The 20,058-nt window shown below is 40.5% G+C and overlaps 1 protein-coding gene across 4 annotated transcripts in view; it reads left to right on the top strand.

Moving 5' to 3' along the window:
* TENM1 (teneurin transmembrane protein 1) overlaps positions 1 to 20,058 on the top strand; it is a 764,948-nt gene that overhangs the window by 685,165 nt on the left and 59,725 nt on the right. For all 4 annotated transcript variants that reach the window (XM_032882345.1, XM_032882346.1, XM_032882343.1 and 1 more), the window contains one exon: positions 10,095 to 10,249. In XM_032882345.1, coding sequence (XP_032738236.1) covers positions 10,095 to 10,249 — 155 coding nt within the window. The remainder of the gene's footprint in view (positions 1 to 10,094; positions 10,250 to 20,058) is intronic.

Below are 20,058 nucleotides of genomic sequence, written 5' to 3'. Positions count from 1 at the left end.
AGAAATAATTCATACCATTACTAGTATCTGGTAATGTTAAATTACTGTAAAATATTGAGACACCACCACTACCTCTGGCCCAGGATCTCCCTGAGCTTCATTTATTTGGTTCTCTGGATGAAAACTTTAGCCATCTCATAAAAGCTTGAAGGTTTTTATACCAACAGCTCAATAGTGCAGTATTTCCCCTAAGCTAACAAAATTGTTTTCAACCACTACCTCGTCTATGGTGAATCTAACATAGGGCAACTCTGCTACTGACAAAAGTTACATGATGCTTCATGGGCTTCAATTGTATACTATGTCCGTCCAACATGGAAAAGCCTAAAATGTCCAATCAGGGCCTATGTGGAAATGTTTGTCCATGATTCTAGGCTTAGACAAGTCACTTTCAGAAAAAATTATAGCAATGACTAAGCAATCGGGACACCACTTAACACCACTTCATCCTTTTCAATGTGCTTCCATTTCATTGGCTCTTGTGAGCTTCACAGCATTTTACCCTTTATAGTAGTTGGATCTGGATTAGGAAATCAAGACACTAAGTAGTTTAGTGTCTGAGTAGTTAAGTGCCTTCCTCAAAGTCCTACAGCAGATCTATAACAGAAATCAGCCTGAAACCCAGATCCCCTGATGTGACCCTGGATCCGGCATTCTCTCTGCTTTTCCTTATGTGAAAGCAAAGAAATGAAGCACATTAAGGCAAAATCTGGAGGTATTTCTGCTTCCTTAGTATTCCTGAGATGGTAAGATTGGAAGACATCACAAGATCATAACACAGAGCTCTTAACAGAGCAAAGTGGATTTGGGGGAGTCTGGTCTATTCACTGTAGCTAGCTACATGGATCAAATTAATTTGCAGATCATTGGATCCATGGTTCTTGTTCTATTTTGGTTGGTCAAAGAACCACTTCCCCTACCAGTACTCTAATCATCACTTATTGATAGGGGACGGTACTCCTCTTAAAGGTCTTTAGAGAGAGAAAGTATCATTCCCGCCTTTCTAAACTCACTGTTAGGGAAATTCACTTGCAGCTCTTGACCTCATGGCAGGCTTTACTTGATTTAGGTTAGGTGTGTTTCAACATACAGACAGTCCCCAAGTTATGGTGTTTTGACTTCACTGTGGTGCAGAAGCCATACACATTCAGTAGAAATCATACTTTGAATTTTGATATTTTCCCAGGCTATCAAGATGCAGTACAATATCTCAGGAGGCCAGGCGGCAGCAGCCAGCCGCACCTCCTGGCCACATGATCACAAGCAAAACACAACCATTCTGTTTTTCACTTTCCACACAGTATTTGATAAATTATAGGAGATATTCAACACTTATGATAAAATAGGCTTTGTGTTCGATGGTTTTGCCCAACGGTAGGCTAACATAATTATTCTGAGCACATTTAAGGTAGGCTAAATTAAGCTATGATGTTCAATAGATAAGGTGTATTAAATGACTTCAGACTTAATGATATTTTCAACTTACAATGAGTTTATCAGGACGTAACCTTATTATAAGTTGAGGGAAATCTGTAAACGTGTGACAATGAAGTCTATAATTCAACAAGTTTTATTGAACATCTGGTGCCCGGGTCTACTGGATTTGATGAGATATAAAAGTAAAGCATAGTAAAATCCAGTTTTTGCCCTCAAGGAGTTATTGCCTGGACAGAGCATGATTGGAGAATTCACATTTTTAAAATCCCCCCAAAATAAAAACCAGCTTCTGTAGGTTAGAAAACAGAGGGACCAGAATGAACTGGAGTTTGTACGTAAGGCATTCCGGAAAAGAAACATCTTGTAGAAGCCCTAAATGGTGAATAGGATTTCAGTTGGTAAATGTAATAGTCAGGCCAAGGTAAGTATAAGGAAAAAGGGGGAAAAAAGAAAAAGAAAACAACATGAACTCTCAGTGGCTTAACAAAAACAGTACATTTTTTCTTGCTCACATCATAGTGCAAATGGGTTGCCCTCGGGAGGTGAGAGAAACCTCTGCCTCAAGTGGTAATTCAGGGAACCAAGCTCCTTCTGGCTAATAACTCAATCCCTCTGCATCTGGGTAGCCTTCGTGGGAAGAGGGTGATCCATGGAAGAGCTCAACAGAGGTTTTGTTAGGGGCCAAGCCTAGAAGTAGCATACATCACTTCTGCCCACACCTAACTACAGAGGAAGTTGGGAAATGTAACCTAGCTCTATTCTCAGAAATAAAAATAGGGTGACCTGAATACATAGCATTGTCTCTGCCATACTAAAGGGGGACGGTTTTCTGAGGGAAGGACAGGGAAGAGAAAGGTGGCAGACCAAAAACAGAGTTGAGTTCACCTGGGACACCCCCTTTTCTGGTTTGATTTGACTGAATTTGGTGAATTTGTCACAAATTTTGAGCTTTGATCGTGGTGGGGACAAAAGAGGCTGCATTCTTAGCAAGTATTGTATTGTCAGCCATCCAGATTATTTCATTTTCCAGTGATGAAAATCACAAATACATTTGATTATCTTTGGTTTTACAGTGCTGGTACCAGACATAATTTTTAATAGACTTTAGTTTTTAGAGCAATTTTAGGCTCATAGAAAAATTGAGCAGAATCTTCACACATTGAAACTACTCTGTATGTTACTCTAATGGTAGATACATGACAGTATACATTTGTCCAGACCCATACAATGTCCAACACTAAGAGTGAACTCTAATGTAAACTGGGGACTTTGGGGTAATAATGATGTGTCAATGTAGGTTCATCAATTGTAACAAATGTACCACTCTGGTGGGGGATGTTGATAGTGGGGGAGGTTATGCATCTCTGGGGGCAGGGGATATATGGGACATCTCTGTAGCAAGACATAACTTTTAACAGCTGTGCTACACTGGTTATTAGATTCACTCCAAGTTCATGGATCTTCTCTGCCCACAGCAGCCTTTTCACTGACATTATATTCCTCCTGATTATCCTCTAGCAAGCATCATAAATCGGCAACTCGAGGAATAAATCCAGTTCAAAAATATAATTCATTTGGCCCATACTCTATTTATTTAAGAAAAAAAAGATTGAATGCATTTATGTGGCACGTGCTCTTTTGTGAACCTCAGTTTTCCCTAGAACCTATATAATCTAACAGCTGGCACCAACTTACAAATTTATGTCACCTGCCTGACCCCTGAAAACATAGGAGTCTGTAACCCTTGTTTCTAGGGATTTTTTATATGATAGGTCATACTGTAATAGTCAAGTTACCAAAATCCCCATCACATGGAAATTCTGAGTACTGCCTCAAAATTCACCAGCTTTGTGGGGATAATTGAAGGATAATTCTGAAGAGGTCCAAGAGATCCACAGGAATATAAGAACTCTTAACCATCTTTTGAGAAGGGTCATTAGTCGCTCTGACAATTTAACAAAAGCAATGGACCATCTCCCCATACACAAAATACTTTGCAGATAATTTCATGGAGTTTTTTGAAGCCTCTGAAACCAGTCTATATACCACTCCTGTGGTAAAGTGATAGATTGCCCCATTTAGGCTTCATGGAAGAGGGATTAAGAGAATGGGCATTGAACTCAGACAAACGAGCTAAATCTAGAATTTTCTAGGTAGGTAACCTGGAGTTATTCACTCAACCTCTGAACTTCTATTTCCCCATCTGAAAAATGACAATAACACCTACTCCACAAAGCTGCTATGAGGATTAAATGAGAAATGGATGTAGAGAATCCAGCCCCATGCCTGGAATATCATAGTAGTCCCAGCAAATGAAAGCGGTTATTATTAAGTGTTATTAGACAGCCTTCACGGGTTTTCAGTGACACTTACCTGGATTTCACACTAGGCTCAACAGTAATTCTTACTCCAAGAAATCACTTGTGACCTTCATTTCCCCGGCCCATTCCTCAAGGTTGCTCCAACGGCATCCTGGACTTGCTCTAAACTCTTGCTTATCTCAAGAAGCGGTAATTGCCTTGCCATTGATTCCTCTCCCCCACCAGCTTCTGAGCTCTGTTTTATACTACTCTGCTGTACTTCCAGTGCCTAGCACTGTACCTGACATATAATAGACACAAAATAAATCTAATAACGAATCAGGAGAAAGAGCTTCCCCAGCAAGCTTTTAGAAAAATAGTGGTTGGTGGATATAGGAGAGCCCTTCATTCACTGTGCCTTGCCCTGAAGGTTAAAGCTTTGAGAGGATCAGAAGAAGATGAAGAGAAGACAAATGCTAAAAACTGGTCTTTGTTTCACTCGGAATTCTTGGTTAACTAACCCAAACATCTGTGGTTCCTTATGATACCTCTGAAGCCCTTTAGAAAGTACCTTCTGAGCCGTGAAAGAAAGGACTTTCCAGTCAGTAGAATATTCATTTGAATGCTTATCATTTTTAATTTGTATTTAAATTCTTTGGAAATTGACCTTTACTGTTTAGAATATACTGTAACTTTTTTATTAAATAATATCAGATTGAATAAGGCACACCATTCACTAGTCATGTAATATTATAGTGAGTTTTTTAGAATCTCTTACTGAAGAAATCTTGTTCTCATTGTTAAGGACACAGTGAAATCGCTTCAGCTGGTCATTAAGCTCTGCCTCCTTCCCACCCTAGTGACACACAGATATTTGTAATTCCTCCAAGTTCTAGAAGCTCCATTTAGGGGCTGCCTAGCAAGAGAACTTAATAGGCTTACTGTGCAAAAGTAACTTGACCCTTTCTGATCCCAGTGGGTAATTAAGTGGACAGTAATCAGATCAGTTGGAGAATGGACTTTTCTGCCCCCCAGAGAATTTCCATATAGACCAACATATGATACCAATTTTCAAAGAAATAGATTACACATAAACAAAGCAAAATATTTTAATCTCTTTCTGATTTAAAGTGCTCTCTATGATCAACAGCTAATGTCAGTTACACAATTCAGCAGTCTCGGTGTTGGAGATTGAGCTGATGCCATATTGCGCTTAGGACATTTCCTGAAAGTTTATTTTAACCATTTATCTCTGTATCATAAAATTAAAGAGCACATTGTGGCAGGAAAAAAAAAACAGTATTTCAGTTTTCTGGTTGCTAGGGCTCTAGATGGAGAGAATTTTATGACTACTTTCTAAAGCCTATATTCCAAAAGAAGGTTCATTTTTAATATAGAAATAATAAAAATGTAGGTGGCCTCAACAGCTGTAATTTTTATAAATTAAATACAAAGATGCCTTCTGCCAACATTTGAAATTGGCATTCTGCACAACCAAATACTCTGATCTTCGCTGTTACCTAATTTAAGATTTGAGCCACTGTTTCCGGGCTGTTAACCTCCACATCTGGACTCGCAGTGACCTCACGTCAGGAAATCCCTGCCTGCTCCAGTATCGATCAGCAGTGTCCTCTTCCCCAACAAGTGATACATTTATTAGTAACTGTCCAGGCCGCCCTAGCTTTAGGCAATTGTCTTCTTCAGAATTATAGTATTTATTCATTGGAAGATAATAAGACAAGGGAAGGAGTCAAATAATTTCGCTTGTAATTTGCGGTTGTTTCATACAGAGCTATGCTTCACAGAGAAAAGAGCCTGCAGTTCAGATATTATATAATGTCCCCTACTTTGCATAAGATGTGGGGAATAATTTTTTTTACAAGATGCACTTTATTTATGAGCAGGACCTTCCATAGAAAGAGCTTGTTAGGGCTTAATGCTGATGAATGGAGACAGCACCATTCACACTTCCAGGTTATGGTCTGTCAGTGCTTTCATTATATGCACTAATTTACAAGGATTTATTTATTTTCTCACAAATGTAAAAATGTGCTCCAAGCTAAACGTGCTGTCTGGGCGTCTGAGCCCAGTGTTTTCCTTACTGGAGGTGGGGTGGTGTGGGGACTCAAGCTGTCTGTGTTCTTCTTACCTCCCCCCACCCCCCGCCCACTGCCTAACCTTGTGGCAACATCAGAGATCTATATATTTTTGCTTGCTCTAAAAACGAATACTGGTTAAATTTTTAAACCCTGGAAGTGGTCTTCTCAATGCAATTTAACTCCTATCTTAGCCAAAAAGACTGTGCCCTCCATTGTGTTTTTAAGTGATAATGAAAATGCTGTCAGCAAGCACATCAACGGATGTGGCCATTGGAACAAATTACACCCACAGCATTAGGTACCAAATTTTGGAAATCTGGGTACGACAATATCAAAACACAAAAGTCAGTTGCATCTGCAGATCTCACTAGCCCCAGATGGCTTTATGTGCTCTGAAATCACTCACATCCCCGTCCCTGAAAGATAAAGCTTAAAATACACGGGGCATGTGCCACCTTCTCCCACTCAGCCTAACAAACAGTAATAGCATCATTGACTTCCCTGGGCTACAACAATACTCATTATGGGAGGGGAGACCACTCCCTTGAAAGTAATGGCAAAAAGAATTCTTTTCCTGCCTAGGAATTTCAGTTAGGTTTTTAAACTTAGAGAAAACTAAGTACCCCTCAACCCTCACCAGTGAAGAGTTTGTAAAACTAGCTGTTTGAGGATTCTGTTTGTGTGCATTGGTTGGTTGGTTGGTTGGTTGGGGAAGGAAAATGAAAATATGTACATATAAAACATACCTGGATGCATTAAGAAAACATCTATCACACAGCCCCTCAAAGACCTTTCTACTATTTCTTTTTCAACTCCAAGCATAACTCCATCAAATTTAAAGAGTCTCAGGAAAAAACAGACTCTTTTGTAATTTGGACCATGATCAAAGAAATTCCTACACAAATATATGAAAGGAGAATATCCTACAACCCGTCAGCCAAATAAGCCCTGAAGGCCAACAGTGAGGATTTAATAAGCCTCATCTGTGGAATTCAGCAGACGTGAACAGAGAGAGAGCAGTTCCCAGCGTTCAGAAGTAAACAAAAATTAAAAGTGGAAAAACCATGTTAAGTCCAGGATTATCCTCCCTGGATCGGTACAGACTTCACCCTCTGATGGAGATGAGGAATGCGATGGTCAAAGGAACAGAATTGTCCTCCCTGGTGTCCACACAAAGATGGAAGGAAGGACGCCCCCCCCCCACACACACACAAAAACACTCATTTTGAGAACAATACAATACATTTATTTCTCTATACCTTTTGTGATTCTGTTCCAATTTTCAAGGGATTGGAAGCTCTAAATTTACTGCCTCCTCCTTAGAGCAATGCTTCTAGGATATTCCTCTTAGTTTCGATGCAACTGGATTCTTTGTCCTTTGATCTACACAGGACTTGGCACAGTGACATTCAGTATGTATTTGGTAAACACTTCATGATTTCAAACACTTCAAGCGGAGCTACTCTCAGCCTTTCTCTCTCCAGAGCTGAGTCTTGATCTTTCAGTCTATCCTCTTGTGACGAATTTTAACTTTCGCACTCGCTGATATTGAATACAGAGGTCATAGAAGTTAATCATATGCATGCCACAAAGCAGACTAAATAGTAGGTACTCGAGATACTGATTTTGCCAAAACAAAAAGCAGAGGTGCCCCTTGGTTCATCCTCAGCCCATATGTCCTGGAGATGTAAGAAATGCTTGTGTGCCACCATCCTTTGACCTGCTCAATCTTAAAAGTCTTTTTAAAAACCTCCTTTTTTTTTAAAGATTTTATTTATTTATTTCACAGAGAGAGAGATCACAAGTAGGCAGAGAGGCAGGCAGAGAGAGAAGAGGATGCAGGCTCCCCGCTGAGCAGAGAGCCCGATGCGGGCCTCGATTCCAGGACCCTGGGATCATGACCCGAGCCGAAGGCAGAGGCTTCAACCCACTGAGCCACCCAGGCGCCCTCCTTAATGGTCTTTCTGTATCTGCAAATGAAAAAGAGACTTATCAACATGAACTTCCCCTTGTTTGGACATGCTGGTTTCCTTGGAGAGCCCTCCAAAACATAGACGAATTTAGAGCTATTCAGGGAAAGTTAAAATGAATCTGTAACTTTTATAGATATTAAGGATTAATACTTCATGAGACATGAGTCTCATGTCAAGTCATGAGACATCAGGGTTAATCAAAGTATACCATAAAGCCAAGTCTTAATATTAACCTGCCAATGAATTAGTTCATTTAAAAGCAGTCTATTAAATTGGGTTTACAAACTGTCTTTAGGTGAGTTCACTCTTTACCACGGAGATGATTTTGTATGTGAATGTGCGCACACTCCAAAAGGACATGCTTGTTATCACAGATGTTCCTAACTTTAATATATATTCTGTGTTTCATGAGGTCCACTGGGTAAAGGAGAGGTAGGAAAAGACTAAATTGTAGACCAGTTTTTAAAGTAATGCCATGTGGTTATTTTCAAGAGCACTATCAAAAGCACCAAGGGAAGCAGGAGTTGAGCCATATGTTCTTTATATGCGTCTGACACTTTTAAATGTATTATTTCATATGATATTTATAACAACCTAGGCAAAGAGTAACCAACTCATCCCAGTTTGTCCAGAACTGTCCCAGTTTTAAAACTGAACCCTGCCTCAGTCCCAAACTAAGACGGTTGGTCACCTTAGCTTAGGTAAGGAGGTGAACAGTGTTCTGAGACTTATTTCTGGCGTGGGTGAGGGTTCCCCCCACGCCACCAGCAAACAGTTCTCCCATACCAGCTCTGTGCCCTACAGTTTCACTCAATTCTGACACAATCGACCCAGAGAAAAGGTCAGATCCCACAGGTTAAGGGCTCAGTCCCACAAAACTGCTTCCCACACACCTGTGCTTCTGGCCCACCAGCTATAGACTGGAGGTTCCAACAACCCCTTCTCTAGGTTCAATTATTGAGCTAGAGGGGCTCACAGAACTCAGAGAAACTTTTACTTACTAGATCACTGGTTTATCATAAAAGGCTATAAGTCAGGAACAGCCACATGAAAGGTCCGCATAGGGCATTGTATGTGAGAGGGGGTATGGAGTTTCCCTGCCTTCTCCAGGCGCGCTGCTCTCCACAGATCTCCATGTGTTCGCCAACCTGGAAGGTCTCCAAAGCCTGTCCTTTTGGGTTTTTAGTAGAAGCTTTATTACATAGATGGGATTGATTAAATCATTAGCCATTGGTGACTGAACTCAGTTGCCAGCCCCTCTCCCCTTCACAGACGTCTGGGGGCGGCACTCAAAGTTCCAACCCTCTATTCATGGATGGTTCTCCTGGCAACCAACCCATCTTTAGATCCAGTCCAAAAACCACCTCATTAGCATAACAAAAGACACCTTTATCTCTCCTGCCACTTTGGAAATTTCCAGAGTTTTAACAGCTCTGTGCTAAAAACAGGGATGAAGGCCAAATATATGTTTCTTATTATAAATCACAATATCACAAGCAGATAATCTTTTCCATATTTTACAGAAGAGGAGGCTACAATTTAGAGAGACGAATGACTCAAAATCACACAGGAGTTGTAAATGATGTATTCAGTATTAGAACCCAAACCTTCTAACTGCTATTATATATTTTCCAAAACACCAGGCTGTAATTAACACAATGTGTAATATCTACTGTGAGAATTTTATTGGCTTTCATTTTTTTCTAGAAGTTTAACCATTCCCTTTGTGACACCATAATTTTGCTCTCCAAACTCCTCTGAATAGGTAACACAGAGGAAAAAACTCAGTCCAGTTTATCAGAATTGTTACAAAGACTCTGTGAGCTGAGTGTGAATTGATGACAATAACTTTAATGCTTTTCAAGTCAGTTATTTCTAATGCAACTATGAAAATAAGCGGTGGCCTGTGCATCTACAGCCTAAAAGGAATGTAACATACCCTGCCTCCTCTGTCTTCCCATTTATCTTAAAGAGGATTTTTTTTTTTGTTTGTGGAGCTAAGCAAGTATTGGGGTGGGGGGTCGCAATGTAAAGCTAGACAACCCAAAATGATTAGACCTTGCTTTATTTCCTCATGTTACATTTTATCATTTCTTCTCAATACACAAAGAAGTGAATGTGTGTCCAAACAAACCTCTCCCATTACTGTCCTGTCTGTACTGAGCAAAATTGAATCCATATGTCATTAAAATGCTTTTCCATTTCTGTGGCTTCTTTCAAAATACGGATCTTGGTGAAAATGTGGCCCACTAGATTACTAATGCTCATTTGCTCTTTCCCAATAGGCATCACAGTTGATAGGCATGGATTCATTTACTTTGTGGATGGGACCATGATTCGGAGAATTGATGAGAAAGCGGTGATCACAACTGTAATCGGCTCAAACGGTCTGACATCCACACAGCCATTGAGCTGTGACTCAGGAATGGACATCACTCAGGTAGGCACGGCTGGTTTTCAAGCGCTATCACCATTTGGCATCATGGAAATGGATAACAATTTTCTCATGCAGAAATTAGGTAGAAAGGAAACCTGGTGTATCTGTTATAACACCAGATAGCAGAAGTTTCTCTTTCTATAAGTTAGCTATTTTCCTCCTCAGAAAAACTCACTTGGGAGTAGCGCTAGGTGGAATGTTGGCATAAGAATAAGAATGAAGGCTCTCAAAGTTGAATCAATTGGAGGGTAAGGCCAGTCTTTTGTGAAGTATTTTCCAAGATATATAATTTTATTATTTTTAAATAATACAGTAACTCACATTCGAAAAACCACTGATGACCGAAGTCCTTAGAAATCTTTTGTAATGTATATGTGAGCATGACTTGTTATTCATGTGTATGTAAACAGCTATCTTTAGGGCATTTGAAAGTCTTAAGCAGAGGCCACTTTCCCTCTGAGATCTAGTGTACATTTGTTTAGGAAAGATCTTTGACAGAATAAAAAGGGAAATTCAGTGTAACGTTCACCTGAGTTGAAAATTCTGATTTTACCACAATTGTACAAAATTGGGATTTGACACATAGAGAGGTTATAGAGCATACAGCATAATCCCAGCACCCTGTGTGCATCTTCCTTAGTCTGCGGACACAAAGAAGTTGGTATGTTGAATGACAAAAATAGATCACACAGACCTCAAAGGGATTTTCGTGCCCTAATAGTCCATGAATCTATGACTCTGGTGAAGCAGACTATTGGATCATCTTTTTAAATGAATTAGAGTAGAAGTTGAGAATTTTAGGATTGGTTAGTGAGTGTATCAGACAGGGTGGTTTTGACTGCAAATAATGAAACATGTATCTAAAAATATTTTCAACAATAAGTTCTCCTGATGTCACATGGTGTGATGGTCAGAGGTGAGAAAGACGCCAGCAGACTTCCTTCTTGTGTCACAAGGACAAGAATCGTCCTTGTGTCACATGGCTCTTGCCTCCACCAGGCACTGGTGGAGTCCCCTTGAAGTCCCCTTAAAAGGGGAAATGGGGATCACCAAAATGGATTCAGGCCCTCTGGAACAGGGTCACCATCCTGAAGTCTATTACTGCCTAATCCCTGAGCCAAAATCAGTCTTCTCTTGGCAAGGAATGGAGGGCTGCTGCATGGGTGGGCAACCAGTGATATCCTCCACAGTCAGGACATTCCAGCTGCTTCATTCTTTGTACCACCTGGAACAAGGAAACTTAAGCGAACACATCATCCGGAAACCTTGCTTTAGTCACTAGCTCTATTCTCCCCTCCCATCTCCATCCTCCAAACATAAACATGGCTATAGGATTCTAGATATGTGCCTCTTTGGGTTTTTTTCCTTCTCTATGTGCCCCTACCACACCCCAGAAAGGCAGAAAGTAGTCAGAGATAGTCAACTACAAAAATAAAATGGGAATTGGAAGGCCTGGGAAACTGGTCCAATGAATGAACCATTCTTCAGAGAGAATTGAGTGGATCAGGCTGTCGAGTCGTAGAGCAGCCTAACTTTCCATGATGCAAAATCCTACAGAAGGCAAGGAAAAAGAGCATTATTTATGGCAGTAAGGAAGGGTGTGAATGTGTTTCTATGGAGGAGGGGGACAAAAAAGAGAAGATGCACGTATATGATTCACTTGTGGGATATTTTTAACTTAAAATAGGACACTTAGTATCGCAATCAGTCAAGTCTAAACAACTTCTCTGTTTCTGTGTGGAAAAATTATGCTCAAAAGAGAATTCTTTGTCTAAATAGAGCAAACATATGATCCTCATCACCATGAGAAGGGTTCTTTCTCACATGGCATTTGCTAGCCATAATTGCCACAATAAAAGCTATCTCATCCCTTTCGGGCTGGAACTTAGAGTGTAGCTCCTTGAAAAGGAGCTCTGGTAACCAGGAGACAGAATCACATTTTCGCTATGGCATTTCATTCCAAGCCTCAGTTTCCCCAATTTTCCTCCCTCCTTTTATTTTACAGAACTTCAGCTTTAGAAAAACAGTAGTTTGGGGGCTCCTGGGTGACTCAGTTAAGCATCTAACTACTGCTCAGGTCATGAGCTCAGGGTCCTGGGGTTGAGCCCCACATTGGGCTCTCTGCTCAGCGGGGAGGCTGGTTTTCCTTCTCCCTCTGCCGCTTCCCCTGGCTCATGCTCCCTCTCTCTCTCAAATGAATAAATAAAATCTTTTAAAAAGAAAAACAGTAGCTTTGGGGGGTATAGGGGAATTTAGTGGGGCAGAATGGGAGGAGGGTATTAGAAATTAGCAAGACTGACTAGGAAAGAAAGAAATTTTATGTCCAAATTATTTGGCAGCTTTCTTTGCTGCTGTCCATTATTTCCTGTTCTGTGCTTAAAGCATCCTAAAGAATAATTAGAATTCTTCCTCTTAGGCTGGCACAAAACAATGAGCCTGTAATGATGTTTACCTCAGTGTCCAGATTATGACCCTCCACCTTTATTAGGGACTTGCTTTCCATGGTTCCATTCCCTTAGTCTGGGATCATCTCTGCTGCTCCAAATCCCATTCTCCATCCTCCTCACACCTCACCTCCTCCAGTGGATGCTTCCCTGATAGTTCTAATCCTCACTGTTGTTTTACTCTCTTACAAAAATTTAGTATCACCACATTTAATAATGTAATCTGTTCTCTTGTCAAACTGTATCCAACTAGTCTACCAAGGTAGACTGTATGTTCTTCGGGTATGCATAATAAGTGCTCAGCAGACACAGTTAACACATAAACAGATACCAAAAGGACAATATGGTGCAAAGAATATGGAAAAGTGGTAAGAAATGAAGCTAGAGGTACATACCGATGACAGGGTGAAGTTTTATCCAGTGGACAATGGGGAGCCAATAATAACATTAAGCAGAGAAGTACTGTTTAAAAAGATCATTCTAGGTATTGCATAGAGAATTGAAGGAAAGGAAATGATGTTATAGGCAGGGATTCAGAGGCTGTTGAAGTAATATATGTGTGATGGGGAATATATATATATATACATATATATATATATATATATATATATATATATATATATATGATAAGCACCTTGTCAAAAGACTTCTGTAAAAATTAAAACACTTTCCAATGTTTTTTGGATGTCCAGATGATGTTTCTTTGGGATAGAACTCTGGTGACACTGACCGTGAAGCTGTTCAGTTTTATGAGGGTTACAGAGGCAAGCAATGATAATGACCAAACCTAAAGAATCAGCAGTATGATCAAGAAACCTAGGCAGATTAGTGAAATATTGGTGCTAAAATCAAAAAACTTGTTGACTGGACTTAGTTTCAGAATTAATGAAGTCCAGGTACTATGGTACCATTCCCTGAGATGAGGAATACAGGAAGAGGAAACGCAAGTTTGGGGGCGAGGGTTGAGTGATGGGCTCAACTCAGGACATGTTGACTTTGAGGTGCCAAGGCAGGTCAATATGTCTTGCAGGCAATTGGAAACAGTTCTAAAACTCAAGGCCTGAAATGGAGGTTAGATTTGAGATTGTCAGTCCACACATGCGCAAATAGTGGATGGGATCTTCCAGGGAGAGTACATAGCATCAGAAGAAAAAAAGAGAGGGAGAGAGAAGGCTCAAGACCAGACTCCCAGGACATCAATACTCAAGAGAAGTCTGAGGAGTGGGAGGCCACAAAGGAGACCAGAGGGGAACAGTTGACAGGTAGGAGGAAAACCAAAAACATGGGCAGTCAAAAAGCCAAGGGAAAGAAGCTTTTCAAAAGGAAGGGAATGGTTAATATCAATTGCTTCTTTAGAGGTCACATAAAGGAAGCTGGGTTGTTTTTTTTTTTTTTTTTTTAAGAAGCCATTTGGTTTGACCGCATTCGTGACTTTGATAGGACTGCCTGTGGTAGAGTGCTAATTAATTGGAGTAGGATTGCAGTGGTAGAGTGGGAGGTGAGGAAATGGGGAAAGTGAAAATAGATCACTTTTTTGAGATGCTTGGCTGGGAAGGGGAGGCTCTGGCATTAAAGCAGATCAGCTCCCAGGTGTGTGCAAAACAGCACCCGGGTGTGGCACAGGTGGACAAAAAGTGGCGAACGCTGAGTGAACTCAGCTGGGTTAGAGCATATAGTACCTACCAGGAGAAAGCCAGTGTGTGGCACAGCTGCCCAGATGCTCATCCTCAATGGCCAGTGTTTCCCCCGCCTGTTTAGACAGCTATGGCAGACTGGGGCCTTATGTTTTCCCGGACTGTACTTAAGAACATGGGCTGTCTTCAGCTAGAAGGAAGGAAGCTGAGTTGAGAGCTTAGTAACACCTGCCAAGAGCAAAGCCCCCATTGTTTCTAGTAGTACTTACGGTGATCCAGCTGAGCTTATACAGTGCTCAGTTTCATATTTCAGTAAATCAAAATATATTGATGGGTGAGGGTGGAGATAAATGTCTAAGTGAGAGCACACAGAGTCTGCTGACAGAAACAGACAGGAGAGAAAACAGAGGCCTTGCAGCATGAAGATTTGAATCAGGCCTTATGAGGAGCTTACTGATTCTCAGACTGTGTGGCAGCATCATATATTACCAGAAGACCTTACAGAGTCTCCACTGTTTGAAACCTTTAAAGCAAGTGTTGGATAGCAACAATCTATGACCGCTTGGAATACAAGCCTCTCTGGACTCAGGAAGAGGAACCAACTATTCTCTTCAGGTCCTTTCAACCCTGAAGGTTGCTTTGCAGAAATGTAACTCCATTCCTAAAGTTTCTTTTTACTGTCCTTGCATTTCAAAACCAAAAGGTGCCCAGTAAGGGAAGGCCCATCCATGGTAGCATAGTACCTTCTAAAGCTGAGAAGTGATATGGAGAACATTCTTTCTCTTCCTTGCTTTTGTCTTTTGCACTTTTCTGAGGCAAACCTGAACCCTGGGAAGAATGAATCCTCGATAGTCTGCCTTAAACTTCAGTAGATCATGATGTCCTCCCTACAGTAATTCTAACAAGGACAGCTACCACTTATTGAGAGCTTACTATGTGCCAGGAACTATGCTAAGCATCTTATTCACACTTTTCCATTTTATCTCCACAACCCAACCAGCCTTGAGAGGTAGATATAATTATCTCCAGCTACAGAGGAGAAAGCTGGTAGTCAGAAGGATTGTGTATCGTGCTATGGCCACGGAGTTATGAAGGAATACAGCCAAGATTTAGGCAAAAGCTTTCTGACCCCCCCCCATGTGCATTTTTCCAGCTTCTACATTTTCAGTGACAATTGGAGATGACCAAATATCATTTAGTAGTTAGTGGGTGACAAATGCTCTTTGGTTGAAGACTATGCTGTATATTCACAGAATGTGTGTTTAGTGGCACTTAGGAAATAGTTTAATAAAAACTAATCATCTCAAGAAATGAAATTTGCTTTGACAATAAAATAAGCCATTTGTTCAAAAATCAATATCTTTTTTTGATTTACTGAAATGTGAAACTGAATTCTCGGTATAAACTCTGAAGCATAACTGCCCTTTGTAAGCACTGCTATAAACAACTAAGCCCTTCACTTCAGGAGATGAGTTGATTATGAAGAGATTGGGCTCTTTATTTCCATTGCTGCTTTTGAATCATCCTGCTCTGGTAACTCACTTCCATCTCATGCCTGACTGAATGCAACTGGGAGTTCGACCAAGTCTCTTGGTGTTGATAGCAAATTTGACAGCTGGCTTACTCCTCGGAGCCAACCTGATGCTCTCCCCAAATCAGCCCAATAGCAGATACACAAGAACATGGACCTTTTGTGTGCATAGACAACACAGTTGACCCACTGTCCATAAAGCACACTTTCAGGTGTTAGTCTAGAGTACCCAGTATAGAACCAGTTCTTTATAAATGCTTGTTGGATCATCTGTATACTCCCCCGTGGTTCCCAAAAGCACCAGTTGTTAAACGGACCTAACAGGTGGAGGAAGGCATCATCCATGGTTAAGGAAGGACAGTAACTGGTTCTTTGGAGGAACAAAGTTTGCTCCATGCAATTCACCTGTTCAGCTAATCTACTAGGAATCTTACTTCTCCTCCCAATCATTTGATGCTGCACTTTGCTCCAGAATAGTCTCACCAACCAACCTCTCTTCAAATGCCTCTTGTGACAGAAAGCTCACTACCTCTTCCAGGCAGCTCATTCCATCTTTGAATGTCTCTGACTGATAGAAAGCTCTTCTGGAAGACCTTTAATTTTAATTTTGTAGTATCCTTCTAACTTTCACCATCTAGTCTTACCACAACTCTTGAGGCCCTGTGTTATTAATCTAATTGGTTTCCTATGCAATAAATGTATTAGTGAACCAAGGACTATACTGGGCACTTTCATTTATGTTATCTTATTTATACTCATGACAGTCCTTCAAGATAAGTATTATATTTCCCTATTTTTAATAAATGTGAAAAACACTGTTCAAAGAGGTTGAGTAACTTGGTCAAGTTCACACAACCAGTAAATGACAGTTGAAATTTAAACATGATCAACCTGATGCCCAAGTCCACATTCTTTTCACCAAGTTGCTACACCAAACTGCCTCTTACACACAATAGCCTTCTCTATCTGTGTGAACAACTCCCCCAGATCTCCTAAGTCACATGCCTGATTCATTAAACTGCCCCTCACTTAGCATGGTTTAGGTTCTTTTGCAATTCCCCTCACTCTTCTCTGAACATGTTCCCATTTATTAATATCTCTTTGAAAGTGAGGTTTCCAGAAGTGAATCAAATAATCCAGATGTGCTCTAACTCAGAGGTAGAATGGGGACTATCACAATCCTCTTTCTATATTCTCTGTTTCAGTTCATTTTGCCTAGTGGTTTTCAAAAGGACTTCTGCCAGAGAACATTTACTTCAAATTAAGTAAGTCCCCATTGATAAAACTGATGCAAACAGCAGATTCAAACAAGAAGTAATATCCCAGAACCTTCCCTATTCAGGCTCACTCCCACCCAGTGGTACTTCACATGGCGACCCCCAAGAAGGCACTTTTGCAAAATGCTAGGGAAATAAGGAGCACAGATTAAGAAACCACAGCTAAAGTTAAATTGGACTTTTGATCTATGATGTGACTACAGAGGGTTAAAAATTTACATGTCTTTCAACGCCCTCTCCTCATCTTATACTTGTACAGTTGGTTATTTTTGTCATAGTACAGGATCTTACATTAGTCTATATTCAATTCCATCTCACTAGATTCAGTCCATATCTTGGTATTCTTCTGCCATTATCCAGTATCTTCACTATCCTTCCCAGCCTTGTGTCACCTATTGATTTGATGAATGCCTTCTATGTCCTCATCCATGATAATAATGCTGGACAGATAGGCCAAGATGAAGTTGTGGCACCACTAGACTAGTTATCTGTTAAATTGTGAACCAATCTGTTTGAACTATTGCCTATGGGTTGTGATTCATAGTGGAGCAGGAAATCAATATAATGGCTTATGATGAGCTTTAAGAAGAAAGGAAATAGAACACAAAACCTTAGAGTGTGTTGTGTGTAATAAGGGTGAGTAAGTATTGTTTTGTGAAACTTTTATTTCAATTGTAGATCCTGGATAATTGTGTAAAATGTAGTTCTTACTGAGGGTCACAGTCAAAACAAGTTTGAAAGTTTCTACCGTCACCTTTATTTTCTTCAGCTTATCCACAAAGAAACCTTACCAGGCTGGTAACTCATTTTGAAGGGAATAAAAATCCCTTGACATAATTTGTGTCCAGTCAAGGTATCCATAAACCTCACTTCCTTATCTAAAAACTAAGAAACAATGGTTTAATAACCACATTTGAGGATCTTTTCCAAATTGACATCTGGTTTCCTCCATGCAACTTGTGAGGCACATCTTCTGATTCGTCTTGAAGTTGAAACTATGTTTATTCACCTCTAATCTTCCAGCACATCTTCTACTGCCCACTATTTTTCAACAGTCACAAAAAAAAATTTGTTCTAAAAACCCATTTGCAAGTTCTCTCTAAGAGGCCATTCTTCCTGGTCAGGAAACTTGAACTCAGTTTAAAGAAGTTAGGTGCTGTGTTGCAGTCCCTTCAACTCATCGTGGACTCCAGTAACTTTGAGCCAATATCCTTTGCAGTCATTCTCCTTAACAGAGAAAACAAAACTTTCCCCTCTCTTATCCCTCAGCAGCATTACACCACCTGCCCCAAGGAGTGGACCTCTGCCTTCCCTGCTTGTCTTCCGCTTTCTACATAACCGAAAAAGCCGTTTTTTGGTGTCCTTAGAATTTTTTGCAAGCTTCAGATAGACTAATCTCAACTGGGTGTAAGAGGAACTAGAAAGCCTCTTTCTCAAAATCTACATGTCAATTCAACTTTATACAAGTGGTTTTTAGCATTTTCTGTTGTTTTGGAAAATACATATATAATGACACCCAGGCATGAAAAGTTACAGCAATCAGGGATAAAAGGAGGGGGACCAAAAATAGTAGTTTGGAACAGAAAAGGCACCTTCTTTTCCCTTCCTCAACACTTGTCTGATGTTTCTCATTGTCTCTGCCTCTCTTCCTTGCCAACCCTTTCATGTCTACAGAATGTCCTCCATCACCCTGAGTGATACAGATGATATTGAAACTCAAGTTCTTCAGGGGTTACCTGCCTTTTCTTTGTGCACTCCCATCACTCTCCCATGTGCACACTGAAAGGGAACAGAATTAGATCTTTCAAATGAAGGCCATTATAAGTAAAATTCCCTGCAGGGACAGACTTCTAAATTTTGTGAAGCTCTGTAGGAAATCAAGAAAATCTGAATTATAATAAGTTTGCTTGAATAAAGGGATCTCCCAGGGGGGGGAAAGTTTATTTTCAAAGTTCTTACCACCAGAGATGAAAATCTCACCACCTCCACCCCCACCACACCCTCCCAATGCTTCAGTGACTATGCGACCTGTCTCACTGTCAAAGAAAAGAAGAGGTCTGTGACCACACTCCGGATAATCCAGACAGAGGGATAGGGGATAGAATTCGGGAAGGAGGGAGTTGCCGGCAAACAGCAAGACAGAGAAAATGAAAGCAACTCATCTGAGATCTCTGTAAACACCTCTGTTAGGGGCCAGCAAAACTGGCCAACAGACCAGCTGGACAATAGGCCCAGCTAAGGGGATGTAGAAGAAAGGGGACAAAAGGGATAAGAGATTAGAGGTGGAGAATGGCTCAAACAGCAGATTAACGAGGCCCAGGAAGTAGTAAAAGGAAATAAAAATATGTTTGTGGTAACCCTTGTACCATCCATTTACTTTATCCTATTTGGTCACCTTCCAGTGGTGACTGCCAACTTATGGATTGGATGGCATTAAAACTCGTACCAGGATGGACAAAATCCAGTGTGCCCCTTCCATAGACTATTACACAGCCTCAAACAACGCTTATCACCTACTACAACACAGATGAACCTCGAGGACATTCTGCAAAGTGAAATAAGCCAGTGCCCAAAAGGAACTATTTCATGATTCTACTCACAGGAAGGAACCAAAGTCATCATAATCACAGAAACGGAAAGTAGAAAGGTGATTGCCAAAGGAAGTGGGGAGAGGGAATTAGTGTTTCACAGGCAGAGTTTCAGTGTTGCAAGATGAAAAAACTCTAAAGATCTGTTGCAAACAATATGAATACATGTAACACTACCAAACTGTACATTTAAAAATGGTCGAGATGATAAATTAAACTTTATATGGGTTTTCCACAACAATAATAAAAAATTCATATACACCAAACCTCCAGTGGATTTTCCCATTTTCCTTCACTGTTCTCATGCCTGGACAACATGAATTGTGCAGCAATCTACC

This window comes from Lontra canadensis, unplaced genomic scaffold, assembly GCF_010015895.1.
Source record: "Lontra canadensis isolate GAN:19392208 unplaced genomic scaffold, GSC_riverotter_1.0 scaffold81, whole genome shotgun sequence".
Classification (NCBI taxonomy): domain Eukaryota; kingdom Metazoa; phylum Chordata; class Mammalia; order Carnivora; family Mustelidae; genus Lontra; species Lontra canadensis.
The sequence above is the reverse complement of the archived record's forward strand: the minus strand, read 5'-3'. Positions and strand labels throughout refer to the sequence as shown.